The 20,243-nt window shown below is 58.1% G+C and overlaps 2 protein-coding genes across 3 annotated transcripts in view; one reads left to right on the top strand and one right to left on the bottom strand.

The window, feature by feature from the left end:
- The first annotated feature begins 4,892 nt into the window (after positions 1–4,892).
- Positions 4,893–10,041, top strand: LOC132083593 (5-hydroxytryptamine receptor 3A-like). Its single transcript, XM_059488360.1, has 9 exons — positions 4,893–4,959; positions 6,901–7,067; positions 7,192–7,236; positions 7,572–7,681; positions 8,229–8,398; positions 8,595–8,755; positions 8,993–9,203; positions 9,336–9,569; positions 9,743–10,041. The coding sequence occupies exons 1-9, from the start codon at positions 4,893–4,895 to the stop codon at positions 10,039–10,041; spliced, it is 1,464 nt and encodes a 487-aa protein (XP_059344343.1).
- A 3,888-nt stretch (positions 10,042–13,929) lies between these two features.
- ZBTB16 (zinc finger and BTB domain containing 16) overlaps positions 13,930–20,243 on the bottom strand; it is a 53,628-nt gene continuing 47,314 nt past the window's right edge. For both annotated transcript variants that reach the window (XM_059488296.1, XM_059488295.1), the window contains 3 exons: positions 18,018–18,188; positions 15,712–15,879; positions 13,930–15,486 (listed from right to left, as the gene is read on the bottom strand). In XM_059488296.1, coding sequence (XP_059344279.1) covers positions 15,257–15,486; positions 15,712–15,879; positions 18,018–18,188 — 569 coding nt within the window. In that variant the 3' untranslated portion in view covers positions 13,930–15,256. The remainder of the gene's footprint in view (positions 15,487–15,711; positions 15,880–18,017; positions 18,189–20,243) is intronic.

Genomic DNA, 20,243 nt, shown 5'->3' with positions numbered 1-20,243 from the left:
CCCGTCTGTGTGTCCGCCCGTGCCCCCGCCCGTGCCCCCGCCCGTGCCCGTCTGTGTGTCCGCCCGTGCCCCCGCCCGTGCCCCCGCCCGTGCCCGTCTGTGTGTCCGCCCGTGTGTCCGTGTGCCTGGCCGTGTGTCCGCCCGTGTGTCCGGCCGTGTTCCCCCCCGACAAGCCGCCGATCATCGCCCCGAGCCCGTTCTCCCCCGTGCCCCCACCCCAGCAGCCGGGAACACCGGCCCAGCCGGCGCTCTGCCCTGGCCGCGCCCCTCCATACTGATAAAAGTAAATTATTTTCTTTAAATCACAACAGTAATAAACGCTCCTCCCCTGTTGAGGTCCTGCAGGTGTCCGCCGGTGCTGCCCGGCGGGAGGCTGCGAGCAGGGGCTGGAGGAGGATGGACTGGGATGCTCCAGGGGTGGATGCACCTTGGGGGAAAACCGCCAGGAAAAGGCTCAAAACAACGAGGACCCGGCACCTGCTTTCTGCTCCAGCCAAACCCATGCTTTTTTGGGCCTGGGTGAGCAGCAGGAAATAGGCATTTCTCAGATTTGCTGAGCCAAAAGGGTCTGTGTTCTGGACACAGCCTGGGTTCTACCTTTCTCTTAATACAAGGGTGCTGAAATGGAGGTGCCCCAGCAAGGGCCCTGGGGCTGTGCAGGATCCAGGTGTGTGTGTGCAGACCCCATGCCGTCAGCAGTGCAGCTGATGAGATGTGGCTCAGGCACCTGGGCAGCTTGGCTCCACCTGAGGAGCCAGCGGGGCTCAGCTCTCTTGGGGAAACTGGTGAAAATCTCCTCCTGCATCATCAGCAATGTGTCAGTTGCAATCCCCATCGGGCTCCGAAGCTCCAGCGACACTGATGGCATTGGCATTTCCAGCAGAGCTGTGGCACTGCACGAGGAAGGGGGATAGTAGGGTCAGACGGTGCCACTGCCACACCCTGGTTGCCCATCTCCCCTGAAAATGCCCTTTCCCAGCTGGGTGGGCATCTCCCCCTGTGGATTTGTCTTGGGCAGTCACAGACCATCTCTTGCCTTTTGTTCTGGGAGAGGTGGGGGACCTCAGCGTGGCCTGTTCTGAGATTGTCTGGGTTTCCTGGTTCTCACAGGTGCTCCAGATGAGGAATTCGGGAGGGAGGAGGTATCACTGTAGATAAGGTGAAACTGTGGAAGCTGGTGTTCGCCAATTTCCCTGATGTGCAAAGTATAAACAAGATAACCAGTGATCCTTGAATGCAACAGAGTAAGAAATTCCACTCATTTTGGGAGCTTGCCAGGCTATTAATAGTGAGAGATAGGGAGGTAGTGCTGGGCACTGTGATTTTCACTCTGGGACCCTCACGCACTGCAGAGGGAATGGTGCTATACCCAAACTTTGTTGCTTAGGTAAGGGTCCCCAAGATTTTCCTACCTTAAAAAAGCTATTAACCATAAAAATTCTGAATTTCCCTGTCACAAAGATAAACTCAGACCCGTATTTTTAGCTCCGGGTTTGTCCAGGCTGTGTTTAACGTTTAGCAGCCTGATTAATGCTGTGATAATTAACTAGGGTGTAGGACAATTTGTTTGCAGTGTTAAGTGCAGTCACAGCACTGTTACATCCAAGATAATTTACTAGGGGGAGATTGTACACTGTCAGACAGAGCAAGCTGCAGACGTGTCCTCTCCTTCCATGCCCTGAGATTGGGCTCAGCCTGTGAGCATAGCTGCCGTCCCACTCAGCATCAGCCAGATCTCCTTCATTAACAGCAATGGGCTCCAAATACCTTCATGTTCTTATTATTGCCTGCCTTTAGTGGTAATGAAACTGGCAGAATATTGCAAGCATCTCAAGGGTGTCTAATGAAAGAGAGGACTTGAAAGGAATGCACTCCCATCCCTTCTCTGGGGGATTTAAAAGCATTGGGCTCCTTCACTGGGTGAAGATGGGCTTGATAGCTGGAATGGGCAATTTTTGGCTTCTTCAAGGGCCAAGCAGTTTGCATCCATGGGACAAAGCTACCAGCGTCCCTAAATGAAATTAAATTGGCCAAGGGCACCACACTGAGCAGCTGTTCACAGCGTTCGGTCTGTGCTAGGGTCTGGGGGCTGCACAAGGTGAGTGCCAGAGCAGAGATCCTGGGTGTCCCTCTGTCCCTCTGCAGTGACCAGGGGTCCCAGCCAGCCCAGGCCTCCTGCAGGAGCCCTGTCCCTGGAGCAGGGCCCCGTGGAGCGGGGCTGCAGCGGGCCCGGCCGTGCCCTGCCTGCCGGGCTCATCTCGTGTCTCTGTGCAGCGTTAAATCACAGCAGACATGCAATTCGGGACGCGGGAGCCGCCGTAATGGGCGGCCTCGGGCGCCTGATGGGGCCGGGGCCGTCCGGCAGCTGTGCTGCCAGGGCTCCTTGCTGATGCTTTATTGCTTGTGACGCTCCAAACGCGCTCTGAAAGGCGAGTGCTGGCAGCCTGGAGGAGAGCTGCTTCCCTCTCCTGCCCGCTCCGCACCGGCAAGCAACACAATGGAGGCCTCCCTCCCTGCTCGCACTGTGCTCCCCAGCCTGAATACAGCACCCCATCCTTGCAGAGCCCAGCCACGCTCCTGCCACGGCTGCACAGCCCCCAGCACGTTCCATGGCACGGGGTGGGAGCTGCCAGGGGGCTGTAGTGCATAATGCTGGGCACCCAGGACTTGGGGTGAGCTCAGGTTGGGCTGAGGAGGGAATGAAGAGCATCACTTATGCCATCACATGTTGGGGATCTTGTGCTTGTGCCCCTGTGCTCCCCTCAGCCCCTGAGATTGCTGCGCTGGGCTAAATACCTGCTTGCCCAGCCAGGAAACCTGCTCCCAGCATGGCTGCTCCAGGAGACAGGCCTGAGTGCCAATCCATCCAGCGCAGAGATGCTGCCATGCCTGGCTGCAGGGATGCTGCCATGCCTGGCTGCAGCAGGGCCTGCAGGAATGCTGCCATGCCTGTCTGCAGGGATGCTGCCATGCCTGGCTGCAGCAGGGCCTGCAGGAATGCTGCCATGCCTGTCTGCAGGGATGCTGCCATGCCTGGCTGCAGCAGGGCCTGCAGAGATGCTGCCATGCCTGGCTGCAGCAGGGCCTGCAGAGATGCTGGCATGCCTGGCTGCAGGGGAGCCTGCAGAGATGCTGCCATGCCCAGATGCAGTGGGGCCTGCAGAGATGCTGCCATGCCTGGCTGCAGCAGGGCCTGGACAGGACGCAGGGCTGAGCTGTGGGAAGCCCCAGGCAGTGAGCACTTCGATTCCCAGAAAAGCAATTACCATGCAGCAGATTACAGGGCTAATAAAATCCCATTATGCTATTTTGGAAAGTAAATTTGATCTGGGCGCTGCCGATTGATATCAGCCGTCCCACAGAACGTCCCGCAAGAGCCCCCTGCGTGTGTGTAACACGAGCCTACAGTAGATCACACTAATTAGATATCCAATAACAGGAGGGCTGATAGGAACTACATTAAAATCTCTTTAAGATGAAGATGTAAAACCCGAGGGAGAAAATTCAGAGTTAATGATGCTGCAGCAGAGGCTCCACTGGAGCAGTCCGCGCCCCCTCGGCCTCGTCCTGCCGGCTGCAGAGCAGGAGCTGCAGGAGAGGGGGCAGAGCGGGGCACGGTCCCCAGCACCGTGGTGGCGCTGCCCGTGATTTTCATTACCCAGATTCAATAAGGGGAGAGCGCTGTGAGCTGCTGGTGCTCCCTGGGAGGTGACTTGCCAGCCACTAACGGAGCCGAGAAATCAAATTAGCCCCAGCTCTGCTCTCGCTCTCTCCCTGACACCGCTGTTGGCAGCCAACGGGGAGTTCATCAGGGCCCCGCACTAATTCTTATCTCGTTTAAGTGACTCCATGCCGGCATCTGATGCAATTTGCTCTACGCCGCTGCTGCAGGCTTTGGTCCCTGGCCACTGCTTCCCCAGGATTCCCAGCAGCTGGCAGCTTTGTGGGGGCATAGGCACCTGCAGCACACACAAGCACAGTGTAGGCATACAGGAATACAGAAGATTATGGAGGCTTAGGGTGGAGGGGAAGCTCCCCTGCCAGGCAGAGGGACACTGCCCAGCCCAAGGCTCTGACGCTGCGGAGGGATGGATGTGTAGCCTGAGCAGGGCATCCCTGCATGGGTGGACACCGAAGGCCTTTTGACTCCAGTCAAGGCCTTTTGCTTCCAGTCTTTTTTGCCCCAAGGCGTTAAATATTTTGGGAAACTGAAAACGGTAGGAAGAACCTTTTTTGCTGAAATTTACAACAAATGCAAATTTCTGTGGTGAAAACGGACTCCAGTGTAGGAGCAGATTGGAGGGGTTGGGGGAAATCTCCTGCCCCAGGCAGGGGTGCCAAGGGCTGGCTGCACATGCTGCCCCCACCTGTGGCTGTCAGAGCCACTGTCGGTGGCACAGACCCACCTGCCGCAGGTGTGAAGGGGAGCCCGGTACCTCCAGAGCTCTCCTCTCCCCTGCCGGTGGACACCCACCCTGTGTCAGAGGCATATCCCAGGGCAGGGTCCCCTCCCCTGCCTCCCAGAGGGTTTCCCCATCTTTCCAACTGCTGAGGATCTCCTGGCTCAGCCCTGGCACCTGCAGTGCCCTCTCCCCCATCGTGCCCCCACCGCACACGATGCTGGTACCCCAAACCCGCGTTGCCACAAGCAGGCACCTGGGCAGAGGACGGGGAAGCTCTTTTGGAGCTGGGCGGGGGTGGGGGATGGCTGGGTGGGCCCCACTGGCATCCTCCTGTAGCATTTTATCCTCCCAGCCTGAAACTTGATGCAGCGGGAGAGGCTGATCGCGAGATTAATTGGGCGTTCTCAAAAGCCCGGCGTTGCGGGGAAAGCCACGCGAGTGCCGCCCGCCTCCCGCTCCGCTCCGCGCTCGGCTGCCGCCGGCCGAGCCATGGTGCCCGCGGCCCTCGGGGCGCTCCTGGCGCTGCTGCCGCTGGCCGCGAGCCTGCAGAGCCCAGGTAAGGCGAGGGAGCGCGGGCGGGGCTGGGGCTGAGCGGGGCCGGGCGCTCCTGCACGGGGCAGCACCTGCCCAGCACCTGAGCCGCGCTGAGGGACAGGCAGGGGCTGCTCTTCGGGAAACCTTCGCGCTGCTGCGAGGTGGCATGGCTGGGGGAGGCTGGGGCATGGGGGAGCTCCGCTGCAGAGCCTGGAGGCGCCTCCTGCCTGGTAACACTGGCAGCAAGGTGGTGCAGCCTTAGCATCAGCTCTGCTCTGTGGGGTCTTGAGGTGCTCTGGAGCTGCGCCCAAAACCAGCCCTGGGGACGGAGAGGGACGTGGGGGTCTCCTGCCTGCACTCCACTGCCCGAGAGAGGCTGCCTGAGCCCCCTGCCTGGTGAAGGGCTTTCTCCAATATAATGTTTAGTTCCTCATAACCTAGAGCTGGGTTTTGGGCACGATACTGTGCCTATAGTTTGCAATTGCAGCTCTGTGCAGTGCAAAATTGACAGCCAACAGATTTCCTTGTTATTCCATTATTATTTTCTCATCTAATGTTCCTGGGAAATAGCACAAAAAATCCTTGAGCTGTTTTGCACCAGCCCAGCTGAGTTTTCGGCAGGCTATTGACTCAAATCTCTGGATAGGTCATGTAGCTCCTGCCACCCAACTCCCAAGCTTTCTCCCACTGTTAACACATCTAAGGTGGCAGAAAAGGAGCGGGGACAGTGATATGCTCACCCTGGCAATGCTGGCCAGGAGGCAGGAAGGGCTGTGCATACAGATCCCCATGTGTTAGGGCTGTGCCAGGTTCGTGCCAGGTTCACCAGGTGAGTCGCTGGCACAACCTGGCACAGATTTGGGCTGGGCAGACCAGCATGGTGTGTGGAGCAGAGGCAAAGAGCATCTGAGGTGAACCCAGCCGTCCTCCCTCTGCAAAGCCATTTCCCTGCTGCCAGAGCATCCTGATGCAGATATGGGTGGTGTGGATGTGAGGACAAGGTGGTGCAAGGAGTGCAAGCACGAGCCAGCTGCCACCAGCTGCAGCAGGGAAGGTCACTTGGCCCGAGCTGTGGTGATGGCAGCAGCTGCATTTCCTCCCCTCACCCTAATTGCTGCCTCTCCCCATCTCAGTGCCTCTGCTGGTTCATGCCTGCCTGGGCGAGCACCATGCACTGCCATTCATGAGCAATGTCAGAGGGGCTGAGGCTGTTGCTTTTTCTTTTTTTTTTTCTTTTTTTTTTTTAGCTTAAGACAGAGATTAAAATTCCCTTCCAGTAGTTTTCCCCAAGTTCCCATAGATCTATTCCAATCAGTCTCTTCCATTATGCTGGAATTGGGCTCTGGGACTGTGGCTACACAAGTGTAGCACTGCTGCCCTGGCCCAGCTGTGGCGTTCCAGGCGCCTGGCAGTGAGGACATGGTGCTGAAGGCAATTTGCCCTCACTTGATGCTGCTGGCACCAGTGAAGGGACTGTTTTCACAGGAAGCAAACACCAAGATACCTAATAAATGAATTTAGCATCCTGCTTCATCTCTAACCTTCACCGTCTCCACCTGCTGAGCAAAGAAATGTCCCTGGAGGGAGGGAATGGTACGAAACCTTCCCGGGGGCAGTGTGTCCCTCGTGGTTCCCCGCTGCCGCTGTCCTGGCACTTGTCCAGAGAGGTGAGGGCTGGCAGCTGTGGCCTCTGGGGCTGGGGGAGGTCACAGCGCTGACAACCTGCACGGCACAGGATGTCAGTAACATACTAGGCGATGCTTCTGCTGTCCAGGCTTGTTTCCCATCAGGATGCTCTATTAAAGCTGTGTGGGAAACCCCAAGGGGTGAGGGCAGGCAGCTGGCAGCACCCCGCAGGCCATGGCACACCCCAGGGTGACGGCAGCCGCTGCCCCGGGGAGCAGCCTCCCTCCCTCCCTCGCTCGCTCCCTCCCTCCCTCCCTCCCTCGCTCCCTCTGCCCAGCAGGTGCCCGGCCCGGGGCCGGGACGCCGGAGCCCCCCGAGCCCGCCCTGCGCCGCCTCTCCCGCCACCTCCTGGCGCACTACCAGAAGGGCACCCGGCCTGTGCGGGACTGGCGAACGACCACCACCGTGGCCATCGACCTCATGGTCTATGCCATCCTCAGCGTGGTGAGTGCTCTGCTGCCGTTGCGCAGGGAGGGGAAGGGTACCTGGCGTGCAGCATCCTGCCAGCGTGCTCTGCCCGTCCTCCTGAGGGTCAGTCCCCGTTCTGACACCGTTCCCATCTTCACAGGATGAGAAGGACCAGGTGCTGACCACCTATATCTGGTACAGGCAGGTGAGGAGCCACAAAACCTCACCCCTTCCCTGCTGGCCCCCTCGGAGTCCAGCACCCCCAAACCCCCGTGTTTTCCTGTGAGAGAAGTGTGCAGTCCTGCAGGAGAGCAGTAGGGGAAACATCCTGGGGGCTGGCGAGACCTCTGTAGCACATGAACCCCAAGGCTCAGCTTTCATGCTCCCTGGTTTGCACTGTTGGGTGTTGTGCAAGCTGAAGGATTATTCTTCCCTCCCTGGCTCCCATGGGTGGGAAGCTTGCTTGGTGCTAGCCTGGGGTCTGTGTGCTGGCAGAGCAGCAGGACCTCGCCCACCAAGTCCCTTCTCCATTGTCCCCAGCACTGGACAGATGAGTTCCTCAAGTGGGACCCAGCTCACTTCGACAACCTGACGCAGATCTCCCTCCCTGTGGAGAGCATCTGGGTGCCCGACATCCTCATCAATGAGTTGTGAGTGCAGCCAGGGTCTCGAGGGAGATGCACTGGGACTGGAACTCCTCACCCACCATGGGCACGTACCATCCTGTGCTTTGTATTCCTGGCACAGAGCTGGCAGCCTCCCCACATCGGGAGCTGCAGATGGGGGATTGGCTCTGCAGCTGGGCCATTTCCAATGCTGGCTAACCACAACCATTGGTAATTACCCTCACTGTGCTGGGGGTGAGATCCAGATACCAGGAGAAAGGCTTTGTGAAGACAGTACAATGCCGGGGCAGCTGCAGAGCTGCTGGCCCTTCCCATGGAGCTGTGTGGTGTCCTTCCCACTCCGTGGGGATTTAAGGTGCTCTCAGTGCCTCCTGAGGGCTCTTGGGCTTCTCGGGCTGGGAGAGGGCAGCAGTCTGGTGAGGTGATGTGAGGCAGAAATGCCTGCAAGGGTATGACCAAAAAAGCAGAACAGGAGGCTCGTGGGCAGTTCCCCCCTGAACTGCCACTTGGCAGAAGGAAGCCCTGCCCAGAGTGCTCTCCAGCCCACATCTCTGTCCCTCATGTCCCTCAGCGTGGATGTTGGAAAGTCCCCACACGTCCCCTACGTTTACGTCAGCCATCACGGGGAGGTGCAGAACCTCAAACCCATCCAGGTGATGACAGCCTGCAGCCTGGACATCTACAACTTCCCCTTCGACGTGCAGAACTGCTCTCTCACCTTCACCAGCTGGCTGCACCACAGTGAGTGCCGGGCCGCGGGCTCGGGTCCCGGGGAGCGGGCGGGAGCTCCGGAGCTCCGTGCGCAGGGCAGCTCGTCCCTCTAGATGGCCCCAGCGGATCGGGGAAGCGCGCAGGGCGGGCAGTCGGGTGCAGGGGCCGGCAGCTGCCCGCGCTCTGGGCGGGTACCCCCAGTCCTCGCCTCTCCTCCGCCCCCCAGTTCGCGATATCAACCTCTCGCTGTGGCGCCAGCCGGAGCTCGTCAAGTTCGACCGGAGTGTCTTCATGAACCAGGGCGAGTGGGAGCTGCTCTACGTGCTCAGCCACTTCCAGGAGTTCAGTGTCAAGAGCAGTGACAGCTATGCTGAGATGAAGTTCTATGTAAGAGCCTTTGGCCACCGCGTTTCTCGGGGATGTGGCACGAGGGAAGGGACTTGCCCTGTCCCTGTCTCTGCTCTGTGCTGCAGCTCCTGCCTGCCGGTGGGAGGCTCCTGCTAGTGAGCCCTTCCTCTGGCTCACCTTAGTGCCCCCCACCATCCTCGCTCTCCTTGGCAAAGAGCCACAGCAGCTGAAGGCTCATTGCAACCCTTCACAGCCTTTTGTGTCTCTGTCCTGCAGGTAGTGATCCGGAGACGCCCCCTCTTCTACACCGTCAGCCTGCTGCTCCCCAGCATCTTCCTGATGGTTATGGACATTGTGGGCTTCTACCTACCTCCCCACAGTGGGGAGAGGGTCTCTTTCAAGATCACTCTCCTGCTGGGCTACTCGGTTTTCCTCATTATTGTATCCGACACATTGCCAGCCACTGCCGTTGGCACCCCGTTGATAGGTAGGGTGCTTCTCCTGTCCACCTGCCACGGCAGTCGTGGGCAGAGACCACAGGGCCCTGAGACTTCAGCAGGGAGGATTGGCTCTGTGCACGAGCCTTTGCAGGTCACTCACCTCACTGGTGTCTCTGCAGGCATCTACTTTGTGGTGTGCATGGCACTGCTCGTCATCAGCCTGACAGAGACCATCCTGATTGTGTGTCTGGTACACAAGCAAGACCTGCAGCCCCACGTCCCTGAGTGGCTGAAACATCTGCTGCTGGAACGAGCCACCATCCTGCTCTGTATCCGGGACAGGAAGAAATTCAGCCAAAGCAGGATGCAAACCTTGGACACGTCCAGGCAGGTGGAGAACAATGACAGCACAGGTAAGGGTGGCACAGAGAGGGCCTGTGGGAACTGAAGGAGTCTAGGTGCTCTGTGGCCATCTACACCTACATAGCCATTCTTTGTATGGTGAACTGGGTGCCTTGTTCACCCTCACAACCCCCAGTTCCCTGTCTGAACTGATTTTTCACATTTGCTTCTCTTGATCCCTCAGCCAAGCCGACCCCCTATGTCTGTGAGGACCCCCGGGAGCGCGGGGCAGTGGGGGGCACGAGGCCTGCTCTGGCCTTTGCTGGCCGGCCCGAGGGCTCAGCAGCACTGCAGGAGGTTCTGCGTGAGACCACGGCAATCCGCCAGCTCCTGGAGAAACGGGAGGAGTTCCGCGACCTCGCCCGGGACTGGCTGCAAGTGGGCTACGTGCTGGATGTGCTGCTGTTCCGGGTGTACCTGGCAGCCGTCCTGGCTTACAGCATCACGCTGGGCACCCTCTGGTCGGTGTGGAGGGATGCCTGAGCAGTGCCCGTTGCTCAGGGCGGGAGATGGGGGACCTCACTCTGGTGGGTTCTCCCTGGCTCTGGGACTCGCCAGTGTCTGTCGACCCAGGCGGGCGCATCCCTCACGTCCCTCAGCTCCGCAGCGGGAAGGCGGAGCTGAGCAGGAGCCCCCAGGACCCCATGACCCTGCCCAAACCTCTCTCCGTGCTTCCCCTGCCGGCCCCGGGAGCGCCTCCGGCCCGGGCCGGGCCCGGCCGCGGCTTCAGCACCGCGGACAGCGGCCCCGCCGCCCGGCCCCGCCGCCTCCCGACCGGGGTCCCCGGCATCGGGTGGGGTCCCCCCTGCTTTGGGGGATCCCCACCGCCCCAGGGGTCCCGCTGCCCTCGGCTGCCCTACCCCTCACCCCGGCTGCTGCCTTTATATCGTACCCCGGGCCCCCGGGCATGCCTGCCCAGCAGATCCCGCATGCTTTTGCTCAGCAGTTTCAGCAAAGTGGGAGAGACCCCGCGTCCGGCCGCGGCCAGACCCGGATGGCAACGGGACTGGCTCCGTGAGCACGCGGTACGGGGAGAGATGCGGGGGCAGCACTGCCATCACAGCTGCAGCAGGTCCCAGCTCCCGCTGCCATCTGCCCCTGCAAGGACAGACACAAGGCGAGAAGCGCCGCAGATACCATAAGGGCCCATCCCATGTTCTAGGAGCATCCCTGCATATGCCGGTGATGGGGGACAGGTGGGTTGACACCACCTGGCTCTCCTACATCTGCCCTCAAACCCACCAGCCCCAGAGCAAGACTCCCACTCACCATCTCAGAGCCATCACCTGCAGGAAAACTCACCCCTGAGTGACGGGGGCTGAGGACGGGTGGAGCGGGCTCCTGCCAGCGCCGGCCGCACTAATGCGCTGATGGTCTGTAAGTGGCTGCCTATTGATGAGGTGTCCAGTTAAAGAGTTCGTGAGACACTAAATCAGCCCATTGATCCTGCCGAGATCGATGGTGCTACAGACCTGATCAGTGCAGCGGGCAATTAACACCCTCTGGAATGAGCTGCTTTCGTGTAACATCAAATGCTCCAGCAGACAAATCCAATGGGGCCATTGACCCGGGTGTGCGATGCCACCCAGCCCATGTGTTTGACGAGGGTACTGGGCAGCAAGACTCCTGAGCCAGCCTTGCCATCTCTCTCCTGCCCACCGTGACCCTGATGTCCCCCAAGGCTGCACTGCAAGATGCTCATTTGTGCTGCTGTATCCCTGTATCCCATTGAATGTTTTGGTCCTCGTCCTCCCTGAGCTAGGAAGCCATCATGCACCCAACCTAACCCCCTCAAGAAGCAGCCCTTTTCCCTGGAAGGAGAGGCTGCCTGTCCTGGAGGAAAGATTGATTCTCCCCTTGCCCTCTTGCTACTTTGGGAAGTGCTGCATGTGGGAAAAAGTTCCAGGCATCTGAGAGAAGCCTGGATTTTCCTCTTTAAAAAAAAAAAAATCAATAAATCTGAATCTAATCTCCTAATAAAGGTTTAATGAGGACATAATGTTGATGGAACAGAACATTGTTGCAGCATAATCGCTCCCAGCTGCTGTGCGAGTGTGCACACAAAGGCCCGGTCCTGCCGCGATTTCCCCGTTGTTGTAACAACGCCTTTGTGCCAGGCCGAGCTTTGCCTCCCTTCTCAAGGGGCGCTGCAGCCCGCAGGTTCCTCACAGCAGGACCACCTCTGCTTGCCCTAACCTGGACCAAAGTTCCCCACCACTTGCCCAAAGCCTTCCTGGGAGACTGTGCTGGGGGGACTGGGGGAGGCAGGAACACCATCAGGACCTTGGAATGGACACGTGGCGCCTCAAACCTGCTGGGAAACGCTGGGGCAGGACACTGGCACATGCCACCCATCCCTGGGAAAACGCAGTGCTGCTCTGCCCTTGGTGACTCCAGCTGTGCTGTAAGCAATGTCTGATGGCATCATGAGGTATACGGCAGTGTTGGGCACAGGCAGGGCCGGGTGGAGCTGGCAGCACTGGCTCGGGCCGGCGGCAGCGTGCGGGGCTGCGCGGTTTGCCACGGCACAAAAGGAGAGCAGGCGCTGCCGTTAATGTAGTCAGTAAATAAATAAAGGAGGGCTTAAGCTTAGTGTACAGCAATCAGTCGGGAACTACAGGATAATTAACGCAGCGGGGGGCCGGACGGCTCTGCAGGCAGGTTTAAATGAACGAGTTCACTTTCATTGAGGCAAACTTGCTCTGCTCCCTGGTGAGCCGCATGGGCAGGCAGCAGCACAGGCAGCGTGCTGTGGATGCTCCCTGCCCACGGGACACTGACATTCCAGGGAGACCCCCGGCCCACTGGGGTTGGTTTAGGGATAGGACCTCCTCAATTTCCCCCTCAAAGCAGGCACCCCCAAACTCACCACTGTGGGCACCCTCATGGCTCACCCCAAGCAGGTGGGATGCATCCTTCCTCCACCTCCTCCTATTCCTCCTCCTCCTCCTCCTCCTCTTGATGGGCACAGGAATGGGAGACAGCAGGCTGAGACAACGGAATTAACTTTATTGGTTGTTCTTTTGTTTTCTAACTGCAGATTCAAGGTATACAACTGAACATTGCTATTTTCCTTATGAGACTTATAAATAAAAATACAAAAAATGTTCACTACAAAAAAATCTACCGTTAGTAGGATGTAAAAAATATTCTCTTTGCTATAGAAGGCACGAACTTCACTTAGTGACACATGGAGAGAAAAAAACCTGCAGCAGTATATTCTTCTTTTTTTTTTGTCTTTTTTTTTTCCTCTGTCAGAAACACTGAAGTCTTACAAAGAAATGCATCTGAATCTACACAGGACGAAGGCAGATGCGGAGAGCTGCAACTAGGAGACACCACAACTGTTTTTTTTTTTTTTTTTTCTTTTTCTTTATTTTTATTTTTCAGGAAACTTTTAGCTAACGGCATCTGTGGCTAGGACAGAAGGAGGACTCGCAAGCAGAACCGCAGGGGAGCAAACGGTGAGACAGGAAAAGTCGTACAAAAAATAGGAGCCGATAGATACTCTGAGAAAACCAAAGGGGAACTTGGGCACCTTCTGCGCCCGGGCTCAGAGAGGTGCTGAGGTAGACGGAACGAGGACAGCGACGGACCCGAACCACGAGCGAAAACACAGAGCAACGGGACGGGCAGGCGGGCGCTCACGACACTGACACCAAGCCAGGGGAGAGGGAGCCCGGGACCACGGGGCCCCGTGCGGCGCTTGGTCCTCACTGCTATGATACACATATATATACTTACATATATATATATGGAGGGGTGGCAGGGGCTGCGCCACAGCCAACGGTGCGGGGACGTGCGCCCGGGATACAGCAGCATCACTCCAATGCTGACCCCAACACTGTTGCAGTGGGGGCTGTGTCTCTGAGGGAGAGGGATGGTGGGATGGAAGGGGAGGTTAAAGCAAAAAAAAAAGCCATGTGAGCTTGGCCACGTGCTCCATGGCACCATGGCACCCATGTCTGGCAGCGCCAGGACACCACGGGGACCTGCCATGCACACGCCAGAAATTGCAGCAACTTTCTGTGTGAAAGAACTGTTTTCTTTTTTTTTTAAATATTTTTCCTGTTTTTTTCTTAGGCACAACAATGAAACGAGCCGTTCTCCACAGTCACATCCCGGATTGTACAGCAGCGGTGCCCTCCCTGCGCAGAGCAGCAGCTGTCCCACGCGCAGGGGCACACGCACGTGCAAAGCCGGACTGGGGCGCCAGGCAGGACGCTGCTCCCACAGCCCTATCCCTGCTTGGCACCAGGAGAGGTGGGAAGGGCACCCCAAACACAGAGGGGCCATCAGTGTCCCTCCAAACTATCCAGACACTGTCCCACCACCCCCACCCCCAGCTCCTTTTCCCCCCTTTTCACCCAAACGCAGCAAAATGACAAAAAAAGAACCGTGGGATGGAACCACCAAGCCCGCGGCTGCGCAGGAGAAACACAACAAAAACAAACACAAGAGGTAGCTTCAGAACCAACACCCCCAGCCCCATGGGGCCAGGCAAAAAATACCAGTTTTGGTAAGGATAATGCACAACAGGAGTCTGGCAGGGACACCAGTGCCCCACCACCTCTCCACCACCAATGCTGGGCACGTGGCTGGTGCACCCCAGCCATGCCAACCCCTGTCCCTCCCAAATCAATAAAAGCTCATGAGGTCACAAAAAAAATGAGGTAATTTCAAGTAAAATGTGCTAAATGCGGAAATATTCCAAAAGAAAGTTCAAAAAAACCCAAACAGAAAGCAAAAAAAGCGGCGAGCAAAGCCGCCTGCCACAGGGCACCCCTTACTTGTGGGCTCCTGTGGCTGAGGGCTGGGCAAAAAACCCCACACTTGGCACCTTCCAGGTGCCCCAAATCAGCAGAAGAAAAGAGGATCCCTGCATTCGGAGTGATGCCACACACTAACAGCTCCAACACTGGCACTGACTGCATATCACCAAACCAGCTGCATCTCCCCATGAGGGGCTTCACCCTTGCCCCGGGAAGGCAGGGAAGGAGGGAGAAATGCATAGAGACGTCTTTGGTCATGGGGAGAGCAGCAGCATCCTGTGCCCCTGAGCCCACCTGAACACCAGGCAACACCTCAAGGCAGCCTGGCTCCCAGCTGGCTCCGTGTCCCAAACACCCTCCTCTGGCCAGGATGCCCCCAGGACACTCCTGCCAAAGCACTTGTGGCTCACAGGGCACTGTGCTCTCCTGCCTGCGATGCTGCAGCCTGGGAGCATGAGAACCTGCCAGAATGGGGCCCAAGCCCACATGGGAGCTCAGGGACTCTGCAGGGCATGCACGGCAGGGTCTATGCAGTGACAGGACACCAGGAATGAAAGCCTTCCCAGAGCACTAGCTGTACACACACTTTCAGGGAAGTGCCTCTTTCCTACATGGTCTTCCCAGCAGCACCAGTGGCCAGTGCCAAGGGTGACGGTGGGCCTGGCTAGGGGTTCAAAGGGTGAAATCTGCCCTGCAGCAAGGGTGAAAAGGCAGCAGGCGCATGAGCAGCTGGGACAGCAGTGTGGATGGGGCTGGAGAAGGGGCCGGTGTGTCCCTTGGTCCGGCATGAGCTGCAGGATCCTTCCGGCGAGAAGAAACGAATGAGAACTGAAAACAAACAAGGCCATGGATGCTGTGGGTTTGGTGGGATTTTTTTTTTGCCCAGTCATCTGCCACTTGGCCCTGCTGCCCCTCTGCCTCCTCCCTTAGACGTAGCAGAGGTAGAGATAGGTCTTCTCTATCCGCCAGTCAGTGGGGATCTCCTCTGGTTTGTGGCCCTTCATGTGCTTCTGCATGGCGGAGAGGCTGGGGCAGTACTCCAGGCAGATGGTGCACTGGTAAGGGGAAGCGCCATTGTGGGTCCGGAGGTGTTTGATCATGGCCGAGTAGTCCCGGGAGCGCTGGTGGCACAGCTTGCACTCGAAGGGCTTCTCACCTGTGGGATACAGGGTGTCAGTGCTAACCAACTGCCCAGCTCAATGCTGCCGCAGTGGGCACAGCTGATAACCACGGAATGAGCAGCAGAACCGATGTGACTATTGATCCCTGTTTACAATAGTGACATGCCGGCGCATCGCAGATTTGTTATGCCTGGCTGCCACCCTGGTCCACATGCCAGCCCTTCCACCAGTCTGTCCTTGCCAGACACCCCAGCAGGTACCTGTGTGGACTCGGTAGTGGGTCTCCAGCTGGTGCTTGAGGCTGAACTTCTTGCCGCAGCCGTTGCACTCGTAGGGCTTCTCCCCGGTGTGGATGCGCTTGTGGCCCTTCAGCGTGCTCTCGTCCCGGAAGCAGCTGCCGCAGAACTCGCACTCGTAGGGGTGGTCACCTGCAAGCACATGCCGGGGTCAGGGCTGCCGTGACTGCTGTGCCACACCAAAAATAGCTCCAAAGCCTTTTTACCCTGGGCAGCCATCCTGAGGACAGAGCGTCCCAGGCTCCCCAGTGCAGTGTGCTGGTCCCTCCGTGCACAGACCCTCCTGTACAGAGGATGCTCGGGTCTGAGGCACGGTAGAGACTGGAGCGTGCTGCAACCCTCCCACCACCAATTTTCCAGGTTTTTCACCCAGCAGCACCAGCACAGACCCAGCCCTGGGCATCTCCCACACTCTAGACCAGGCGGCTGATAAATGAACTCTGGTTTGGCACCAAAGGCAGAATGATTTGAAGGAAAGGTGAGGGCTCCAGCTACTTATTTATTACAGCCGCGAAGGCAAGGACAATAAAGATAGATTGATCGTCCGAGACTTTGTTCATGAATATTTAAATATTACTGATTTGTCTTGTCACTGTAATTACAATTTCTCTGTGCCGCATATCCTACAAGCACAGTTTATGGTAAAGAATGGCGAACTGTATTTCACTTGTCCTGCTGCAGATGTGCGGAGCTGCCAAGCGTGTAATGTTCCCCGCATTTCATACATTTTCTTCAGCTGTGAAGGCTTAAGTCATCCACAATGACCTACGTTTTTTCATTATCCCCGTGTCAAACTGCACTCGTGCCTGGGCATAAATTGTCCTTCTCGTTATATACTCACATGCCTGTGCTTTCGCTTCCTCTTTAAAATGATATTTTACTCTCTCCCCATTTGCCGCAGCCCAGCTCTGTGGCCCCTCGCCCCTCCTGCAGCTGCTGCCTGGGCACCTGGGGGGAGGAGGATGCTCGGGATGCAGCTCAGAGCCCCCCTCCAAAGGCAAGGCAGGCGGTGCCTGTGGCCGTTGTTGACTTTCCCCTCCCATGCCCAGCTCCAAACTGCCACTTTGGCTTTTGATCCTACAGTCAAAGACAGATTTTTCAGTCAGAGGCAGCCAGCATTTCTATCCGCCCACTTTTCAGGGGAGCCTGAGCCCCTGGAGCACCCTGGCCCTGGGATAAGAGGGAGCATCCTGCAGCTGTGCAGGACGGCACCACACGGCACGATTAAACGCTCCTAAAGCGCCGATGATCCCAGTGTTTTTTCACAGCCGGGAGCTACTAAAGCGGCAGAGGTTGGGGTGGGACACGCGCAGCCTGACCCGCAGCCCAGGTCACCGGATTACTGGCTATAAATAGCTCCAGCACTCAGCATTAACATGCTTATCATCGACACAGGATTCCCATTTCCACATCGGGACCCCTAGCCCACGTGTGGGTCTGGCAGCTGCCAGCCACAGGCTGCACAGAGCAACCCTCTGTGACACCACCCGCACAACCCCCAGCAGCCACCTTTACGTCCCTTTTGGAGATTGTGTGCATGGCCCCTGCCTGACAAGAGAAAGAAAAGGAGCATCCCTCCTCAGGATACATTTTGTTCCCTGTCAGCAACAACAGTGGTGTCAAGGAGGGCACATGAGCCTTGCACTTGTGTGGGCAAAGGATGGGTGAGTAGTGCTTCACCCAGGCAGCTGTGAAGATCCGTGGCACTGGCTGTGATCCTGCACGGTCCTGCTCGTCCCCCAGGAGCCAGCTCTTTCAGGGGTGTTTTGTGACTGGCCCCGAATGACGGCGCTGACGATGTGGCCAGGACCACGGAGCTGCCCGGGGATGCTGTCGGAGGAGCTGAGGACACGGCGCGGGCGCTTTGAGGACACGGCGTAAGGCGGCCAAGCCGGGCTCTCCCGCTCGGCAATCCTGCAGCCCAGCCCTGCCCCAGAGGGGCCACGGCAGCACCAGCTACACGTAGCGCAGGTCGCCCTAATCCCATTAGGGCTGAGCACCAGCTGATTATGTGCATCTACCGCCGTAAGCTGATGAGGCGGATATGATCGCACACCCCCTAAGAAGGTCACTCTTAGGGGCGTGCCGCCTCAGACCAGATCAACTTATTACACACAGCTTTTTTTTTTTCTGTTTTGTTTTTCAAATCCAAGCCACTTCAGGCACCTCCACAGTTTTTAAACACAAACCACCTCTCTTCCCCCTATTTCCTTTCTAGGCGTGGGGAAGGAGCGTGTCCCGGCTGCCCCAGCCCGAGTCCCCTGCCGTACCTGTGTGGGAGCGCAGGTGCCTCTTGAGCGCGGTGTGGCTGGGGAAGGTGCGGTTGCACTCGCTGCAGATGTAGCTGCGCACCCCGGCGTGCACCTCCATGTGCTGCTGCAGGGCGCTCTGCGTCTGGAACCGCTTGCCGCACAGCAGGCAGAAAACGGCCATGTCTGTACCTGTGCGAGAGGAGAGACCCTGCTTAGGCACTGCCTGGCACCCCCGGCCCACCACCCCACTGTGGGGGGGTCCCACTCCCCCACAGTGGCAGCAGGGATGCTCGGGCAGCAGAAGGGACCCCAAGAGCTGCAGGGCTTTGGGCGCCGTTGGGAGTCCCTGGCCACCCCGACCCTGCTGACACTGGCCCAGTGAGGGAAAGAGCTGAAGAGGAGAAGTTCTTGCATTGCACTGGAGGCAGCTGGGAGCCCTGGCGATGCCGAGGGACGCCCAAACACAAGGCAGCTGTTGGGTGATTGCTGTCTCCCCACACACCTCTGAGAGCTGCTGAGCTCAGACCTTGTGGTGCCCAGGGCAAAGGGGACCCCAAGAAGCGCCCCATGAAGCTGCCCTGGGGAGGGGAGCAAGGCAGGATGTGAGAGGGGGACGTGCCCACCCCTTGTGCTGCATGTGGCCCCGAGCCCCAAGGCAGATCCAAGCTCCATACCATCACTCTTGGGTACAAACCTGGCTGCAGCAACACAACAGGGACAAAACCCCAACCCAGGTGCTCGTACCCCGTCCATAAACACCTCAGACCTCTAGCCTTAAACAGTTTGTTTTCGCTTATGCATAGCTGATTGTTCAGAACTGTGAGTCACTGCAAATTGTATTACACAGGAAGATTAAGCAAATAAATGCTCGCTTTTTGGAGACATTAAAATGTGAGGACTATGGAAATAAAATTAGCTAGAAAATAGTATTAGCAATTCATTAGCAGCACAAGATGTTCAAGGTAACCAACAAATCCGTGCAGCCTTCAGGAACAGCAGGGGCAGAGGGCTGCTTGCCAGGCTACCAAAACCAACACCAGGGACACCACCAGGACCACAGCACCACGGGGCAGGGACACGATGGGCAGCAGCACTGTCAGTGGCACGCAGGCAGGGCACAGGGAAGGATGCTCCTGGGCAGACCCACACCTCCAGCTTGGGAGCCATGGGCAACGGGCATCCCGGAGGGCATCCTGGTTCACACATCACCTGCTCTGGCATCGTGCCATCACCCACCCAGGTGTGGTGGCACCTCGTGGTCAGCTCTGTCCTGCTGGGGACGCAGAGGCCGCCTGGGAAGATGCTCAATCTCAGCCTTGCACTGGGCTACCCTAAAATGCTCTGAAATCTGAAAAAATCCCCAGTGAAATGGGAATTAAAGCAGCAAGAGAGGTGGCCCCGCATGGGAGCTGCCTTTCTCCCTCAGCAGGGATTTATCCCGGGGGGTTGTGGGCTCATGTGCCCCCCACGCAGCTGCGGACAAAACGCTCCCAAGACAAAAAAAAAATTAAGGAAAAAAAAAAAAAAAGGCAGGCAGCCCCGAACGGGCAGCGCGCAGCAAATCCCAAGAGGTATGTGGCCCCGCGGCCCTCGGCGGCCCCGGCGGTGACAGCAGGACGGGTCAAAGGTCCCCGGGGCTGAGCCCCCAGCGCCGCGGCCAGCTGCGGAGCGGAGGCCCCGGCCGGCGGGACGCCGGCCCCGATAAATCTGCCGCCAGCAGCCCCCGCTGGGGCCGGGGACAATGGGCTCCCGTGGGGGCGGAGGGCAGGACAATGCCGCCGGGCCGGCGCGCGGGGCCGTAACAAATCCTCCCTGGCACCGCAGGGCCCTCATTTGTGAAACTAATTGGCCCCCGCTTGAAAAAAAAATAAAAATGGGCTGACTCCAGCAGCCACAGCGATGGGGACGAGCTGCCTCGTGCACGCATGGGGGACGGGGCTGGAGCTGGAGCCGGGCATCCCCCAGGTGCCGCTTCCTGAGACCTGCAAAGGGCCAGGTTGATTTCTCCTCTTCCTTTTCTTCTTCAAGTAATGTATCAGTAAATAAACACCCCGGACTGGGATGTCAGCGTGTACTGGCATGGCCTGCGAAGGCGCACGTTTCCAGTTGAGCTCTGAGAGCAGAGCATCTGCGTGACACAAAGGCTGACACCGGCCGGGCGCAGAGGTGGAGCACTGGGAGGTGGCCCCGCATCCCAGCACCGAGCCCCGCGGCGGGACACGGGGCTCAGGCAGGGCTTGTTCC

This window comes from Ammospiza nelsoni, chromosome 24 (genome assembly GCF_027579445.1).
Source record: "Ammospiza nelsoni isolate bAmmNel1 chromosome 24, bAmmNel1.pri, whole genome shotgun sequence".
Lineage (NCBI taxonomy): Eukaryota > Metazoa > Chordata > Aves > Passeriformes > Passerellidae > Ammospiza > Ammospiza nelsoni.
This window is presented reverse-complemented; position numbering and strand designations above follow the sequence as displayed.